Genomic DNA, 15,057 nt, shown 5'->3' on the forward strand with positions numbered 1-15,057 from the left:
GAGTGGTCAGGTCAGAGTGGCTCAGGTCAGTGTGGCTCAGTCAGTGGTCAGTCAGTCTGTGGCTCAGGTCAGAGTCTGGGGCTCAGGTCAGGCTCAGGTCAGAGTGTGTGGCTCAGGTCAGTGGCTCAGGTCAGAGTCTGTGGCTCAGGTCAGGGCTCTGGTCTGGAGACACTGGGCTCTGGGCACCTGTTGTTCTAGAAAACTCTACCACAGTAGAATAAAATAACACTTCAGAATAAACAAAGTCTCTTCACTGACGTTCGCTGCCTGAAAATTCTGTAAGATTTGACGACGACACAAACCATTTCCCTCTTGTAAAATAAACACTTTTGTTAAAAAAACACTTCTCGTGCAGTTTTGGTCTGTGGTGTTTTACGCCCACAGACAGAATAAAAAGGGAAGTTCCTGTGAGGCTCTGGTTGTTTTTGTGCTGCCCTCTGCTGCCCTCTGCAGGTTTATCCAGTTCAGTGTTTTTCAGAAGCAGAAACTTTAAAAACTCATTAGAATCTCAAAACAAACTGAATCATGTGTCTCCTCACTGCAGGCCCTGTCACTATAACAACCTTCAAAGTGTGATTTACTCTGATGAAAACAGAGACGATAATATTAAAACAAATTTATCCCACTGACACAAAAAACCAAAAGCAGGATTATCCCCAAACATTACACGTACATGCACAACAGTTCAAAAGTATTAGCTAAACAAAGTAAATATCAGAATGAAATACTTAAGTAGTTAGGAAACATCTAGAATAAGCCATAGGAGCTCAGAAAAGTATATTTTGTATTATAACCCCACTTTATATAATTGATTAATTTTATTTCTAATAATAAACGTTTGTGAGATTTTATAAAATGGTCGCCTGCTGGACTCACCGAGGAGCGTCGTGACCAGTGTCCGGACGGAGGCGTCAGCAGGCGGATCATCTCTGCTCTGCTCCCGCGGCGACAGGAGGACTGGGCTTCCCGGGTCAGAACCACGGCTCTGCGGCAGAACCGGGTCAGAACCGAGTCAGAACCACGGCTCTGCGGCAGAACCGGGTGAGAACCGAGTCAGAACCACGGCTCTGCGGCAGAACCGGGTCAGAACTTCGGCTCTACGGACAAAAACGGGACCAGACACAAGCTCCGAACGGCACTTCACCCCGAGACCTGCGCCCAACAACGGAACAACAACGGTTCAACCACAGAAACACACAAGTAAAATAGAAAATAAGACTTGACCTGAACATTGACACAGTTGTTGAATAGAATTTCCACAATAAAACTGATTATTACCAAGTTTTAGACGTTTTTTGTTTTTTTTCTTTGAGAGGCGCCAATGATGAACTGTTTTCTTCCCGCCCTTGGAGAACCACAGCCAATCAGATTTAACCAGAAATGATCCCAACCAATAGGAAACAGGGCGTGAGATATGACGTAATAATAAAGGATAATAATGAAGATGTGATTGATTAACCTGTGAGAATTGTAGTTTAAATGTTAGATGCAGGTTACAAAATGTGATTTTTATTTATTTTTTAACATCTTTGTTTTAGGATTTGTTTTGTTTTTGTTTTTTTACCCCCAGCTGTAGTCTTCTGTTTATCAAGCTTACATGTTCATGATGTGTACTGTATCTGTGTACATAATGTACATATATTTGTTGTTGTTGTTAGATTTGTAATGCAATGTAGGTACTGGGCAATTACTGCTTATATTGTACAGGAAATGAGAAGTCTGTATGTTCTTTGTTAATTTGGGACAGTAGAAAAAAGGGGTGGGCTTAAATAAGTATTTACTTCCTCCCACTCCTTTTTCGAACACAAGGAAAATCGGCGTAACATTTATTTTTGCCTATTATTATAGAATAGAAAGACTACTATAGATACTTTTTGTGTTATATCTATGTATTTACGTTTTTTATATATGTTCTATGTATTACATTAATTCATTCATTCATTCATATTGCACCTGAAACATAACTTTATATTTATTTATTTACAGCGCACCTGTTCCTGTATATCTTTTGCTCATTTATGTATGTCATGTATATTTATATTTTCAATAGCACACCATGTATATTTGTTTATAGTATATATTGTTTATAATACATCTGTTTTTATCTCCCCCATGTTTATTATACCTAATTCCCTCATGTTCATACTGCATATTTATTTGTATATATTCACTACAATCTATTTTACACTGTAATATACTTTATACTGTCTATATTGTATATACTACACATTCTGTATATACTACACATTCTGTATATACTACACATTCTGTATATACTACACATTCTGTATATACTACACATTCTGTATATATCGCACTTGTTGCTCGTTGCACTTTTGATGCTAAACCACATTTCGTTCATTTGTATTTATACATGGGTAATGACAATGAAGCTTAATCTAATTTAATCTAATCTAATTGCATTGAAATATTACATTATTTCTCATTCTGTATGTATTATTTTTTTTTTTTTATTAAACTTATTTTAATTGGGAATTTCAAAACATATATAAGCATTAGACTATACACCATTGGGCGTATTTATTATTTTTTTTTTTAATTGAGCCATTCTGTTTTATTTTATTTTTTAATCTTTTAATTTGTAAGCGGATGCGAGCGCGTGCTTTTACTGCGGAGGTCTGCGGGCTTTTCCGGTGTGGTTTGTTGTTGTTCCGGTCCCGGCGCCGTGTCCGTGTCCGCCCCGGTGTCGCTGCTCCGGTGTCGCTGCTCCGGTGTCGCTGCTCCGGTGTCGCTGCCCCGGTGTCTCTGCCCCGGTGTCTCTGCTCCGTGTCCGGCCCCGGGAGGAGCTGATCATGAGCGGGCTGCAGCTGCTCGGAGCCTACCTGACGGAGGTGGTGAAGGAGATCCTGCGGGTGGTGGAGGAGGCGGTCACCGAGTACCGGGAGGAGGCGGCCCGCACCCGGAGAGAGAACCAGAGCCTCCGGAGCCAACTGCGGGACGTGCTGCTGCTGGAGGCCCGCGCGGAGTGGCCCAGAGCCGGTCAGAGGCTGGGGACGCACATACACGTATTTCACATTTCACGTCATTATTTAGAGAACGTCCCACTTTTGAAACGTCTGAAACTGACTCCCGTGAGTTTTGAGTCCGTTACCTGCTCCAAAAACACACCTGCACTTTTATTTGTTTAGTTTCAGTCGCACGTGTTTAATCTGTTCCCAATCTCAAGGTAAAAGGAGCTGTTGACTCGTAAACTACCTCCGCATGACATCACGAGGTGGAGCGGAGCGTTTGGAGCTTTGGACAGAAACAAATAAAAGTGCAGGTGTGTTTCTGGAGCAGGTAACAGCCTTAAACTCACAGCATTTATGTTTATTATCTCACGTATTCAGTGTTGGGGAGTAACAGATTACATGTACCGGAGTAATCAGAGTACAAATGATGAGTAACTGTATTCAGTTACAGTTACTGTGTCAGTGAGTAGTAATTGGATTACAGTTACTTTGTTGAAATAAATGGATTACACGGCAGGATTTTCCTGTTTTCACGTTTTGGACCAGGACTAAAACCAGGACTAAACCAAGACTAAAAGCAGGACTAAACTAGGACTAAACCAGGACTAAACCAGGTCTAAACCACCAGGTCTAAACCAGGACTAAACCACCAGGTCTAAACCAGGACTAAACCAGGTCTAAACCACCAGGTCTAAAACCAGGTCTAAAACAGGACTAAACCAGGACTAAACCAGGTCTAAACCACCAGGACTAAACCAGGACTAAACCACCAGGTCTAAACCAGGTCTAAACCACCAGGTCTAAACCAGGACTAAACCAGGTCTAAACCACCAGGTCTAAAACCAGGACTAAACCAGGACTAAACCAGGTCTAAACCACCAGGACTAAACCAGGTCTAAACCACCAGGTCTAAAACCAGGTCTAAACCAGGACTAAACCAGGACTAAACCAGATCTAAACCAGGTCTAAACCACCAGGACTAAACCAGGTCTAAACCATCTAAACCAGGACTAAACCAGGACTAAACCAGGACTAAACCAGATCTAAACCACCAGGTCTAAACCAGGACTAAACCAGGTCTAAACCACCAGGTCTAAACCAGGACTAAACCAGGTCTAAACCAGGTCTAAACCAGGTGTAAACCAGGACTAAACCAGGACTAAACCAGGACTAAACCAGGACTAAACCAGGACTAAACCAGGACTAAACAATATGACACTAACACTAGTGTGAACATAACTGAAGGCAGCAATGATCTTGTATAAAAATCATTTTTCTATCAGGACGTGTTTGTTACATTCATGTCGTTTTAAAAAGCACAACAATATCAAGTAATCCAAAGTAATCAGATTACGTTACTCACCTTAAGTAATTTAATGGATTCCATTACAAACTACATTTTGGGGTATGTAATCTGTAATCTGTAGGGGATTACATTTTAAAAGTAACCTTCCCAACACGTATTTCACATTTCACGTCATTATTTAGAGAACGTCCCACTTTTGAAACGTCTGAAACTGACTCCCGTGAGTTTTGAGTCCGTTACCTGCTCCAAAAACACACCTGCACTTTTATTTGTTTAGTTTCAGTCGCACGTGTTTAATCTGTCCAAAGCTCCAAAGCTCCAAACGCTCCGCTCCACCTCGTGATGTCATGCGGAGGTAGTTTACGAGTGAACAGCTCCGTTCTACCTTGAGATTGGGAATTCCAGGGCAGAAATATCCAAATGATTCTAGAGAAGATAGATGGAGTTTAACCACGTGACGTCAAAAGGTGTTTTCCATTTAAGAAAATCAGTATAAATGTGCAGGTTTTGTGAGATAAACGTGTGAATGAAACAAAACACAGCTCCGGTTCTGTTTGTGACGAGGAAACGACGTTAAAACATTGATCAGAAAAAAATATGGTTCCATTAAGGCGCCTCAAGAACAGACCTGGGCCTTGTGCAGCTCACTTGGAATCACAAAATAAACATATGTTATAATCTGACCTCATGCCTGGACTAAAGCTGCGTTGCTTCATTTTAGAGTTTTTTTTTTAATGACATTTTTTGTTCATCAGTTTCACTTTTTTATCGCTGAGTCAAACATAAACACTTCCCCGTCTGAGCAGCTCCACAAAACAATGAGATTTATGGTTTTTTAATGAAGAAATACAATTAATATTTTGCAGAATTGAGTTTTTGGCATCTACAATATTTTCTGTTTCTCATGTGGAAAAAATAAGTGCCCCCCTGATCTAAAGTGACACAATCTTTCTGTGATCATCTGAACGTTTGTGTTTCTTCACTGTTTCTGATTTAGTTTGTCTCATTTCTGCGTCCACCCAAATACTTTTTGTTTTACATCGATTATTATTATTTTTATTGTGCATTTTAAAAAATTTAGACAGACAAAAAAAACAAGAAATGAACAACAGAATAGTTCTATGAAAAAGAAAAGAATTACCCGCCCCTGATGTAGATTCATGTTGGTCTATGGGCAGAAAAACACACAGTAAAACTGCAGGATTATGTTTGACAAATGGAAAAACTGACAATCACACAAAGATTAGAAAACGACGGGTGTGAGGAAAACTGGAAACCACAGAAAGACTTTATTAACACTCGAAAAATTAAAACAAACAAAAAAAAAACTGCTACTCAAATGTTCAAATATTAGTTTTTTTCTTGTTTTTTTCATTTTATTTTATATTTTACTTTGTATTATAAACGGAATAATAGGGGGAAAAAAGAAAATTTCAGTACTTTAATAGAGATGATCCTGGTCAAACAGAAGTAAACATCAAGACCAAAACTTCCAGTGAATTCATCTGATATAAAAGTGTATTGAACAGATACATATGTACTCGAGTTTATCAAACTGTTCACCTTTTTTCTGGACCGTTTTTGGTTCTAAAGTTCCATCCGTTTTAAACAGACCATGAATGAAACATGGAACAAAAATTATTTCCCAAATTTCAAAGACCCAAAAATCATGTAAATAAATGTTTGTATTTCATCATATCTTGTGTTATTCCATCTTTGAACTGTTGATGAAGGGACAGGATTAAAAAAAAAAAAAAAGTATTTAAAATGATAAAAATGTTCTTGGAAGGACTGACATATTTTATAGAAATAGTTTCTTTCATTTTGAAGTAATATTAAAGTTTTCAGAAGAAAAAAGCCACAAATGATGTAAAATCCTGCACCTTCTACTTGTTTGTACAATTTTCCTCCGTTACTTTTCCCTCCGTTACCATGAACTTTCTTAATAAAAAATCTCATGAGTCAAAAAGTCAGAGGTTTTTCAACCTAATCTTGTACCATATGGTAGAAAACTATATGAAGCAAATATTCAAACCAGTTTTTCAGGATATGGAAGTGAGAACCAAGAGTTATCACTGTTTGGATTTATTGTATTTCATTCCCTCCGTTACCGACATGAGTTTTTAAATGTTTTGTCTTGAACTTGAAAGAATCTGACAGGTTTAACTTGACCCTGTTGGAGTGTAACTCTTTCCTACATTCTGATACTTTACTTATTTCAATAGTTCCTCTAGTTTCTGAAGAAGAGACATTTGAATGTCAAAAATCTGACCCTGTTTCCTCCGTTAACACTTGACCAGACACAGATACATGTTAATAGAAAAAAGGACGAAAGGGGAAAAAATTGGTACATTTGTGATTTTAAACTGTCAGTCAACAAAGGCAGACATTTTTAAATACCATCATTTCTTTCACAAATATTAAAATCTGGTGTCTTTTTCTGCTTTAAAATTGTTCTGTTCAAACATGTTCTGAAATGTGATTCTTGATTCTTGATTTGTTTGTCAGGTTTCAGTTTTTTGGTCAATTCTTCTGTCTGTGTTTAAAATATGAATTTGAACTGAATCCTTTTATTAATCTCAGTTGAAATGCTCGTCAGAAAAATTACAATAGTTCGATATCTTTTTCCGTGAGTGAACTTTCACTTGTGCCTGTTCTGGTTTCAGGGCCGTTTCTGGAGCACTTGTCTCTCTCGGATCATCCCAATGTGACTCCTGCCGTCTACGGCTTCGTGCCCACGTCTCAGGTAAAAACTCACCTGTGCGAGTCTCAGACTGAGCGGGTTTGTTCGGTGAAGCTCAGAGGAGCAGAGGTTTACTGAAAACAGCAGGAAAACAGGAAATACATCTGCAGGTTCATGTGGTCTCCTGGTAACAGGAGGGTTTCAGTCACGTGATCACGATGATGCGCGAATTTCAGGCGGAGGGCAGGAAGTGAAAACAAACACGACAAACAAACACGACAAACAAACACGACAAACAAACACGACAAACAAACACGACAAACAAACACGACAAACAAACACGACAAACAAACACGACAAACAAACACGACAAACAAACACGACAGGAGAACACAGATATGGAGAAGAGTTGTTATTGTCAGGATTTAGAGCCAGTAACAAGGCAAAAGTACGAGCAGTTAGTCCACAAATATATTGGGCGTGACCTAGGGATGGGCGATATATCGATATTTTAAATATATCGAGATAGTTTTTAAACTCGATATGAATTCTGACATATCGTATATATCGATATAATGCTTATATTCAGTTCTGATTTCGCCGCTTCACTTGTTTGTTTCTCTCTCGTCGTCTCCCTGATGTTGTTGCTCGTGTCTCCTTCACTCGTCACTGTCGCTGTAAACGCTGAAAGTTGGTGCCAGTGAAAAACTTCAAGCCCCATGAACCTTTTCCACCATTTACAGACAAGAACATCAGCAGAACATCCTCATGTTCCATCGAGTCGCGTCCTTTAGTCTGAAAGAAGCTGAACGAGCTGAGCTGCAGGAGAAGTGCTGTTTATGCAAATGAGACATGAACTTAAGTTTCGTTTCTGTAAAATGTAAACACACGTGAGCAAAACTGAATTAAACACATGATTATCTCAAACAGGCTGATGAGGCTCTAGAGTCGTTATGTTTTATATATTGTAAAGTTTAGTCATGTAAAGTTTATTTATGCAGAATATTTAAATTAATAATCTGCTGCAGTGTCACTTGTACAACAGTGTTTGGAATCGTTGGGTTTGATGCAGTGGATTGTGGGATTAAACCTCAGATCCTCACTGCTGGATAAGAACATGGATCTGTTGAAATAAGGAACATCCTGAGCTTCTTCTGCTAAATGAGCTCATGGTTCTGGTTCTGGTTCTGGTCTGGATAACAGAGTTAATGCAAAGATGAACTTGTGTTGAGTTGTTTTATTTATGAATGAAAAGAAGAAAATATGTTTTATTTATGTTATTTTACAGTTAAATTATTATTTATGTAATTAGGGTTTTTTGTCATCTTAAATGTTCTTAAATGTTAAACTGTCGACCTCTTACACTTCAATTTAAAAAAAAGGACCTTGTGGAATTTGGCAGATTTGTTTTTGCAGTTTACAGTTTTAGGGGATTATTTTTTCTTGAACATATATCCAGATATATATCGTATATCGAGATATAGCAAAATATATCGAGATATATTTTTTGATCCATATGGCCCAGCCCTAGCGTGACCCTGATCTTATTGAAAATGAGAGAATTTTCAACCGAAGTAAAAGATTTGCCGACAATCGAGGCAGAGGAGATCATGAAGTATTGATCTCTTCAGACGTCGTTCTACAGCAGACAACAGATGAAGGCAAAGTACAAAAGTTTGGAGGAATAGAACTTTTTTTGTGAGTGGATGTGTCCTCAACCTCGGTGCAAAACGTCTAAATGATGATGATGTTTGGTCTTGGCCGGGGTGAGTGTTTCTCTTATTTTATGTGTATCGACGTTATGGGAAAAACTGCAGTGTATCGACAGTGACCGATTTATCTGAACTATTTAATGTCAACAAACGTCGTTAGTCGTTAATGATTCGTTTATGTTTAGGTAAACCACAAAAAACTATTTATCTTTGTAACAAACCTTTGTTGAAGTGTCACTGCAGACACGAGCGTTAGTGAATTCTGCTCCTCCCGACACAAACAGGTTTATAATCCACTTTTTACGGTGTTGTTCTGTCGGCTTTTCCCGTTTCTGACCTTTGTGGACGACTATATTCGGTTCTCTAAAAAAAAAAAAAGTCTTTTCTTTCTCTCGGTTAGAACGATTGGCACAGTCGTAAACTACACAACACATCGACATTTTCCTCCAGTCGGTTCACTTCCTTCCCTCCGTCTGATTTTGCGCTGACAAACGTCGCCCTGTGACGTCACATCAAACCCAGATATTTCTGTTCTGTTTTCAGACTGAGGTTTTGTTTTCGTCCTGACAGTTTGTTCCGTTCCCTGCTCCTCGTCCTCAGAGGTTCGTGATGTTGCTGTGACGTGTCCCTCAGGTTTTGGCTCTGTTTTCCTACCGTTTCCGACCAGTGTGTGGAGAATCCCTCAGTCGTTCAGGTAGAATCCATGACACCTGGACGACTGAGGGATTCTTCACACGTCTTGAGAACAACTCAAACACTGAAGAAGCAGCTTGGATGAGCTGTGAAATGTTTTCCATCTAAATAAATGTTTGTCCGGTTGACAAATTGAATTTCCCTTTTGCTCTTTGTGACGCTGTAAAGAGAGAAGAACATTCTGGACCAGACTGGGACGGAGGAAAACAAACATCAACGCTGGATTAAAGAGGAAATCAAAATATGAAAGTGTGATACCCGATAAACCGGGACGATGGGGCCTGGGATTGTGTCCTGAGGAAGTGCGTCTGCAGGTGGCGCTGTCGTCCTGCCAAAACCTTCTGATCGACACGACACAGCAACATCACGAGACCCTGAGGAAGATCCAGGGAGCAGAACAAACTGTCAGGACCAAAACAAACTCTGGGTCTGAAAAAAGAACCTAAAAACATAAACTCCAGGTAGGACTTAGCCAGGCCGGCGCCACCAAGTTCCTCCACTCAGTTTCATTTCTCTCCAGCTCTTGGTCAAGAATCAGAAAACTCTAGACGATTTACAAAAACCTGGAAGTGTGAGTTCAGGCTCCAGCCAATCAGAGAAGAGACAGACATTCTGTGTCGTCAACGATTCCCCAGACCCGAGGATTTAAAGTCTGAACAAAGAGAATGTTTGGTGAATTTGATCTCGGGGAAAGTCGTTCTTGTTCTTCTTCTACAGGATTTAGAACATTTCAAACGTCACGACCAAACAGCAGCGATTGGTTCAATAAAAAAATAATTAAAAAGTCCCCGTCTACTGTCGAACGAACAAATCCTAAAGCTGCAGGTCACACGGTTTCCACCAAGTGAAACCGACTGATGAATCAGGTGAAGTAGGACTGAGTGATATGAGCAAAATATATAATCTCAGTTTTTTTAGTGTGATGTGCAGCGATCCATAAGAGCCTGGTTTAGTCCTGGTTTAGTTCCTGGTTTAGTCCTGGTTTAGTCCTGGTTTAATCCTGGTTTAATCCTGGTTTAGTCCTGGTTTAGTCCTGGTTTAGTCCTGGTTTAGTCCTGGTTTAGTCCTGGTTTAGTCCTGGTTTAGTCCTGGTTTAGTCCCGGTTTAGTTCCCTGGTTTAGTCCTGGTTTAGTCCCAGTTTAGTCCTGGTTTAGTCCTGGTTTAGTCCCGGTTTAGTCCTGGTTTAGTCCTGGTTTAGTCCTGGTTTAGTCCTGGTTTAGACCTGGTTTAGTCCTGGTTTAGTCCTGGTTTAGTCCTGGTTTAGTCCCGGTTTAGTCCTGGTTTAGTCCTGGTTTAGTCCTGGTTTTAGTCCTGGTTTAGTCCCGGTTTAGTCCTGGTTTAGTCCTGGTTTAGTCCCAGTTTAGTCCTGGTTTAGTCCCTGGTTTAGTCCTGGTTTAGTCCCGGTTTAGTCCCGGTTTAGTCCCGGTTTAGTCCTGGTTTAGACCTGGTTTAGACCTGGTTTAGTCCTGGTTTAGTCCAGAAAGGGATCAATTTGGTAAAGGTCCAGAATGTGTGAAAGTTTGTACCTTCTGTTATTTTACACCAGTCACAAGTTGGATCGATGTTCAGGAACCTGTGGTCTCGGTCTCGACCCTCAAAGGTCTTGGTCTCGGTCTCGGTCTTGGTCTCGGTCTCGGTCTCGTCTCGGTCTCGTCCGGGTTTAACGTGTGTTTGGTCGGTGCAGGTGACTCACACGGTCTCATGTTCTCGCTCGGACGACGCGAAGAAGCCGCCGGTCTCCTCACGACGGACCGCGGACGGCCCGGGGGCCAGAGCTTTGACCGCGGCTCCGGGGAGAGTGAAGGAGGAAGAGGAGGAGAGGGGGATGAGCGGAGGAGAGGAGAGGGGGAGGGAGAGAGGAGAGGAGGAGAGGAGGGGACTGAGCGAGAGACTGAGAAAGAGAGGGAGCGAAAGAGGAGAGGAGGAGCGAGGGGTGAACGAGAGCGACGGGGAGGAGAGACGGAGCGAGAGAAGAGAAGGAGAAGGGAGCAACAGAGGAGAGGAGGAGAGAGGGAGAAAGAGAGGAGAGGAGGAGGAGGAGGAGAGAGGGAAGCACGTGAGAAGAGAGGAGGAGAAAGGGAGCGAAAGACGAGAGGCAAAAACAGAAGAGGGGAGAGGAGAGCGGGACAAGAGAGGAGAGGAGGAGCGAGAGGAGGAGAGAGGGATTAACGGAGGAGAGGAGGAGCGAGGGAGCGAGGGAGGAGAGGAGCCGGTGTCGTGGGTGAAGACGGAGCCGGAGCACAGAGCTGTGACGGAGAGAACAGCGCCCCCCGTGGACCAGGTCAGGATCAGACGTGTGACTCGGACTCGGACTCTGACTGTGACTGAGCTTTATTCTGGAACATTTTTCTGTCTCGAAAACATGAAAAACAGAAGCAGCTCGTGTGAAACCGTTTACAAAGGTCCAGGGTTCTTCCTCACTTCCCTTCTGCCCTCGGAACATCCTCATTTTAGAACTTTTTCACATCGTCTGAAGTGTCCCACTGTCGGTTTGAGGAACTCCTGGTTCATGTTTTTCTGTGTAAATGTGTGTGTAAATGTGTAAGTGTGTAAATGTGTGTGTAAATGTGTAAGTGTGTAAATGTGTGTGTAAATGTGTAAGTGTGTAAATGTGTGTGTAAATGTTTCACTTTTCATACACATTTACACACACATTTACACACACAGTAAAACATTAACCAGAAGTTCCACAGACCAACAGCGACACTTCAGCCAATAGAAAAAAAGAGTTTATAGACACTTGTTGGGACCGTTGGGAGTGTGATGTGACTGTCTCAAACTCTCTTATACAAGTTCGACTTTAATCTCAGCTTCATTTTGACACACTCCATTTAGTGTTTTTTACATACATTAGTGTTTTTAGATTAGGGTGACCAGATTTTCAAAATCAGAAACTTGATTCACCCCAGTTTGGGGTGAATCAAGTTTGGAAATATGGAAAACTGTTCTGCGCTCGGCCCATTCATGATGAACATGAGTCAGTATCGTCACATTTTCTTTGTCTTTTGTCGTTTTTAAGCAGATTTTTTGTATTTTATCCAAACAAATGTCAGTTTATGTTTCTCAGGGTCAGATTTGTCAAAAAGAGACACACTGGGACATTTCTGTATAAACTGGGACAGATCAGTGGTTTTGTGTAAATCTGAGGGACAGAGACTCAGGGACGTCTGGACAAACTATTTTTAGGAGATCAGAAGATTTAGACGATTAAAATGTTTTGGTAGTTATAGCGAATGTGTTTATTGTGTCTCCATGGTAACCGCTGAACATTCAGCCATAGTCACACATGCGGAGCCCCCCCGGCGTGACGTCACTGTAAAGGTTTTCTAAAGAGTTTGACAGGCTGTTGTTCCTCGTGTGTCCTGCAGGTGTCCCCGCCCCACAGCGCCCCCCGCTGTCCTCGCTGCAGCGACACCTTCCCCTCAGGCTCCGCCCTCCTGCTCCACCTGCAGCAGCCCAAGAAGAGCCACTGCTGCGACTTCTGCTGCAAGTCCTTCTCCCAGTCGGCCGACCTGCGGCGCCACCTCAGGACGCACACGGGCGAGCGCCCGCACCGCTGCGGCTTCTGCGCCCGCGCCTTCAGCCAGAGAGGAAACCTGCGGCGCCACCTACGGGTGCACACGGGCGAGAGACCCTACGCCTGCGCCCACTGCCAACGCCGCTTCAGCGACGGAGACACGCTCAAGAAGCACCAGCGCACGCACGTCTGAACCAGAACTGAACCAGGACTAAACCAGGACCAGGACTAAACCAGGACCAGGACTAAACCAGGACTAAACCAGGACCAGGACTAAAGCAGCGCACGCACGTCTGAACCAGAACTGAACCAGGACTGAACCAGGACCAGGACTAAACCAGGACTGAACCAGGACTAAACCAGGACTAAACCAGGACTAAACCAGGACTAACCAGGACTAAACCAGGACTAAACCAGGACTAAACCAGGACCAGGACTAAACCAGGACTAAACCAGGACTAAACCAGGACTAAACCAGGACTAAACCAGGACTAAACCAGGACCAGGACTGAACCAGGACCAGGACTAAACCAGGACTAAACCAGGACCAGGACTAAACCAGGACCAGGACTAAACCAGGACTAAACCAGGACTAAACCAGGACTAAACCAGGACCAGGACTAAACCAGGACTAAACCAGGACCAGGACTAAACCAGGACTAAACCAGGACTAAACCAGGACCAGGACTAAACCAGGACTGAACCAGGACCAGGACTAAACCAGGACTAAACCAGGACTAAAACCAGGACTAAACCAGGACTAAACCAGGACTAAACCAGGACTAAACCAGGACTAAACCAGGACCAGGACTAAACCAGGACTAAACCAGGACTAAACCAGGACCGACTAAACCAGGACTAAACCAGGACCAGGACTAAACCAGGACTAAACCAGGACTAAACCAGGACCAGGACTAAACCAGGACCAGGACTAAACCAGGACCAGGACTAAACCAGGACCAGGACCAGGACTAAACCAGGACTGAACCAGGACCAGGACTAAACCAGGACCAGGACTAAACCAGGACTAAACCAGGACTAAACCAGGACTAAACCAGGACTAAACCAGGACTAACCAGGACCAGGACTAAACCAGGACTAAACCAGGACTAAACCAGGACCAGGACTAAACCAGAACTAAACCAGGACTAAACCAGGACTGAACCAGGACTAAACCAGGACCAGGACTAAACCAGGACTGAACCAGGACCAGGACTAAACCAGGACCAGGACTAAACCAGGACCAGGACTAAACCAGGACCAGGACTAAACCAGGACTAAACCAGGACTAAACCAGGACTAAACCAGGACTAAACCAGGACTGACTAAACCAGGACCAGGACTAAACCAGGACCAGGACTAAACCAGGACCAGGACTAAACCAGGACCAGGACTAAACCAGGACTAAACCAGGACTAAAACCAGGACTAAACCAGGACTGAACCAGGACCAGGACTAAACCAGGACTAGGAACCAGGACTAAACCAGGACTAAACCAGGAACCAGGACTAAACCAGGACCAGGACTAAACCAGGACCAGGACTAAACCAGGACTAAACCAGGACTAAACCAGGACTAAACCAGGACTAAACCAGGACTGAACCAGGACCAGGACTAAACCAGGACTAAACCAGGAACCAGGACTAAACCAGGACCAGGACTAAACCAGGACCAGGACTAAACCAGGACCAGGACTAAACCAGACCAGGACTGAACCAGGACTGAACCAGGACCAGGACTGAACCAGGACCAGGACTAAACCAGGACTAAACCAGGACTGAACCAGGACTAAACCAGGACTGAACCAGGACCAGGACTAAACCAGGACCAGGACTAAACCAGGACCAGGACTAAAGCAGCGCACGCACATCTGAAACCAGAACTAAACCAGGACTAAACCAGGACTAAACCAGGACCAGGACTAAACCAGGACCAGGACTAAACCAGGACTAAACCAGGACTAAACCAGGACTAAACCAGGACTAAACCAGGACTAAACCAGAACTAAACCAGGACTAAACCAGGACTGAACCAGGACCAGGACTAAACCAGGACTAAACCAGGACCAGGACTAAACCAGGACTAAACCAGGACCAGGACTAAACCAGGACTGAACCAGGACTGAAACCAGACCAGGACTGAACCAGGACTGAACCAGGACCAGGACCAAACCA

The 15,057-nt window shown here is 42.9% G+C and overlaps 1 protein-coding gene across 1 annotated transcript; it reads left to right on the forward strand.

Annotated features, from left to right (window-relative positions):
• The first annotated feature begins 2,639 nt into the window (after positions 1-2,639).
• On the forward strand, positions 2,640-14,202 carry LOC129408587 (zinc finger protein with KRAB and SCAN domains 1-like). Its single transcript, XM_055152486.1, has 4 exons — positions 2,640-3,000; positions 6,945-7,024; positions 11,051-11,647; positions 12,735-14,202. Exons 1-4 carry the CDS (start codon positions 2,814-2,816, stop codon positions 13,074-13,076), a joined length of 1,206 nt encoding a protein of 401 aa, XP_055008461.1. The 5' UTR covers positions 2,640-2,813; the 3' UTR covers positions 13,077-14,202.
• Positions 14,203-15,057: the final 855 nt, after the last annotated feature.

Source organism: Boleophthalmus pectinirostris, unplaced genomic scaffold (genome assembly GCF_026225935.1).
Source record: "Boleophthalmus pectinirostris isolate CB_2022bp ecotype Guang Dong unplaced genomic scaffold, ASM2622593v1 HiC_scaffold_17, whole genome shotgun sequence".
Taxonomy (NCBI): domain Eukaryota; kingdom Metazoa; phylum Chordata; class Actinopteri; order Gobiiformes; family Gobiidae; genus Boleophthalmus; species Boleophthalmus pectinirostris.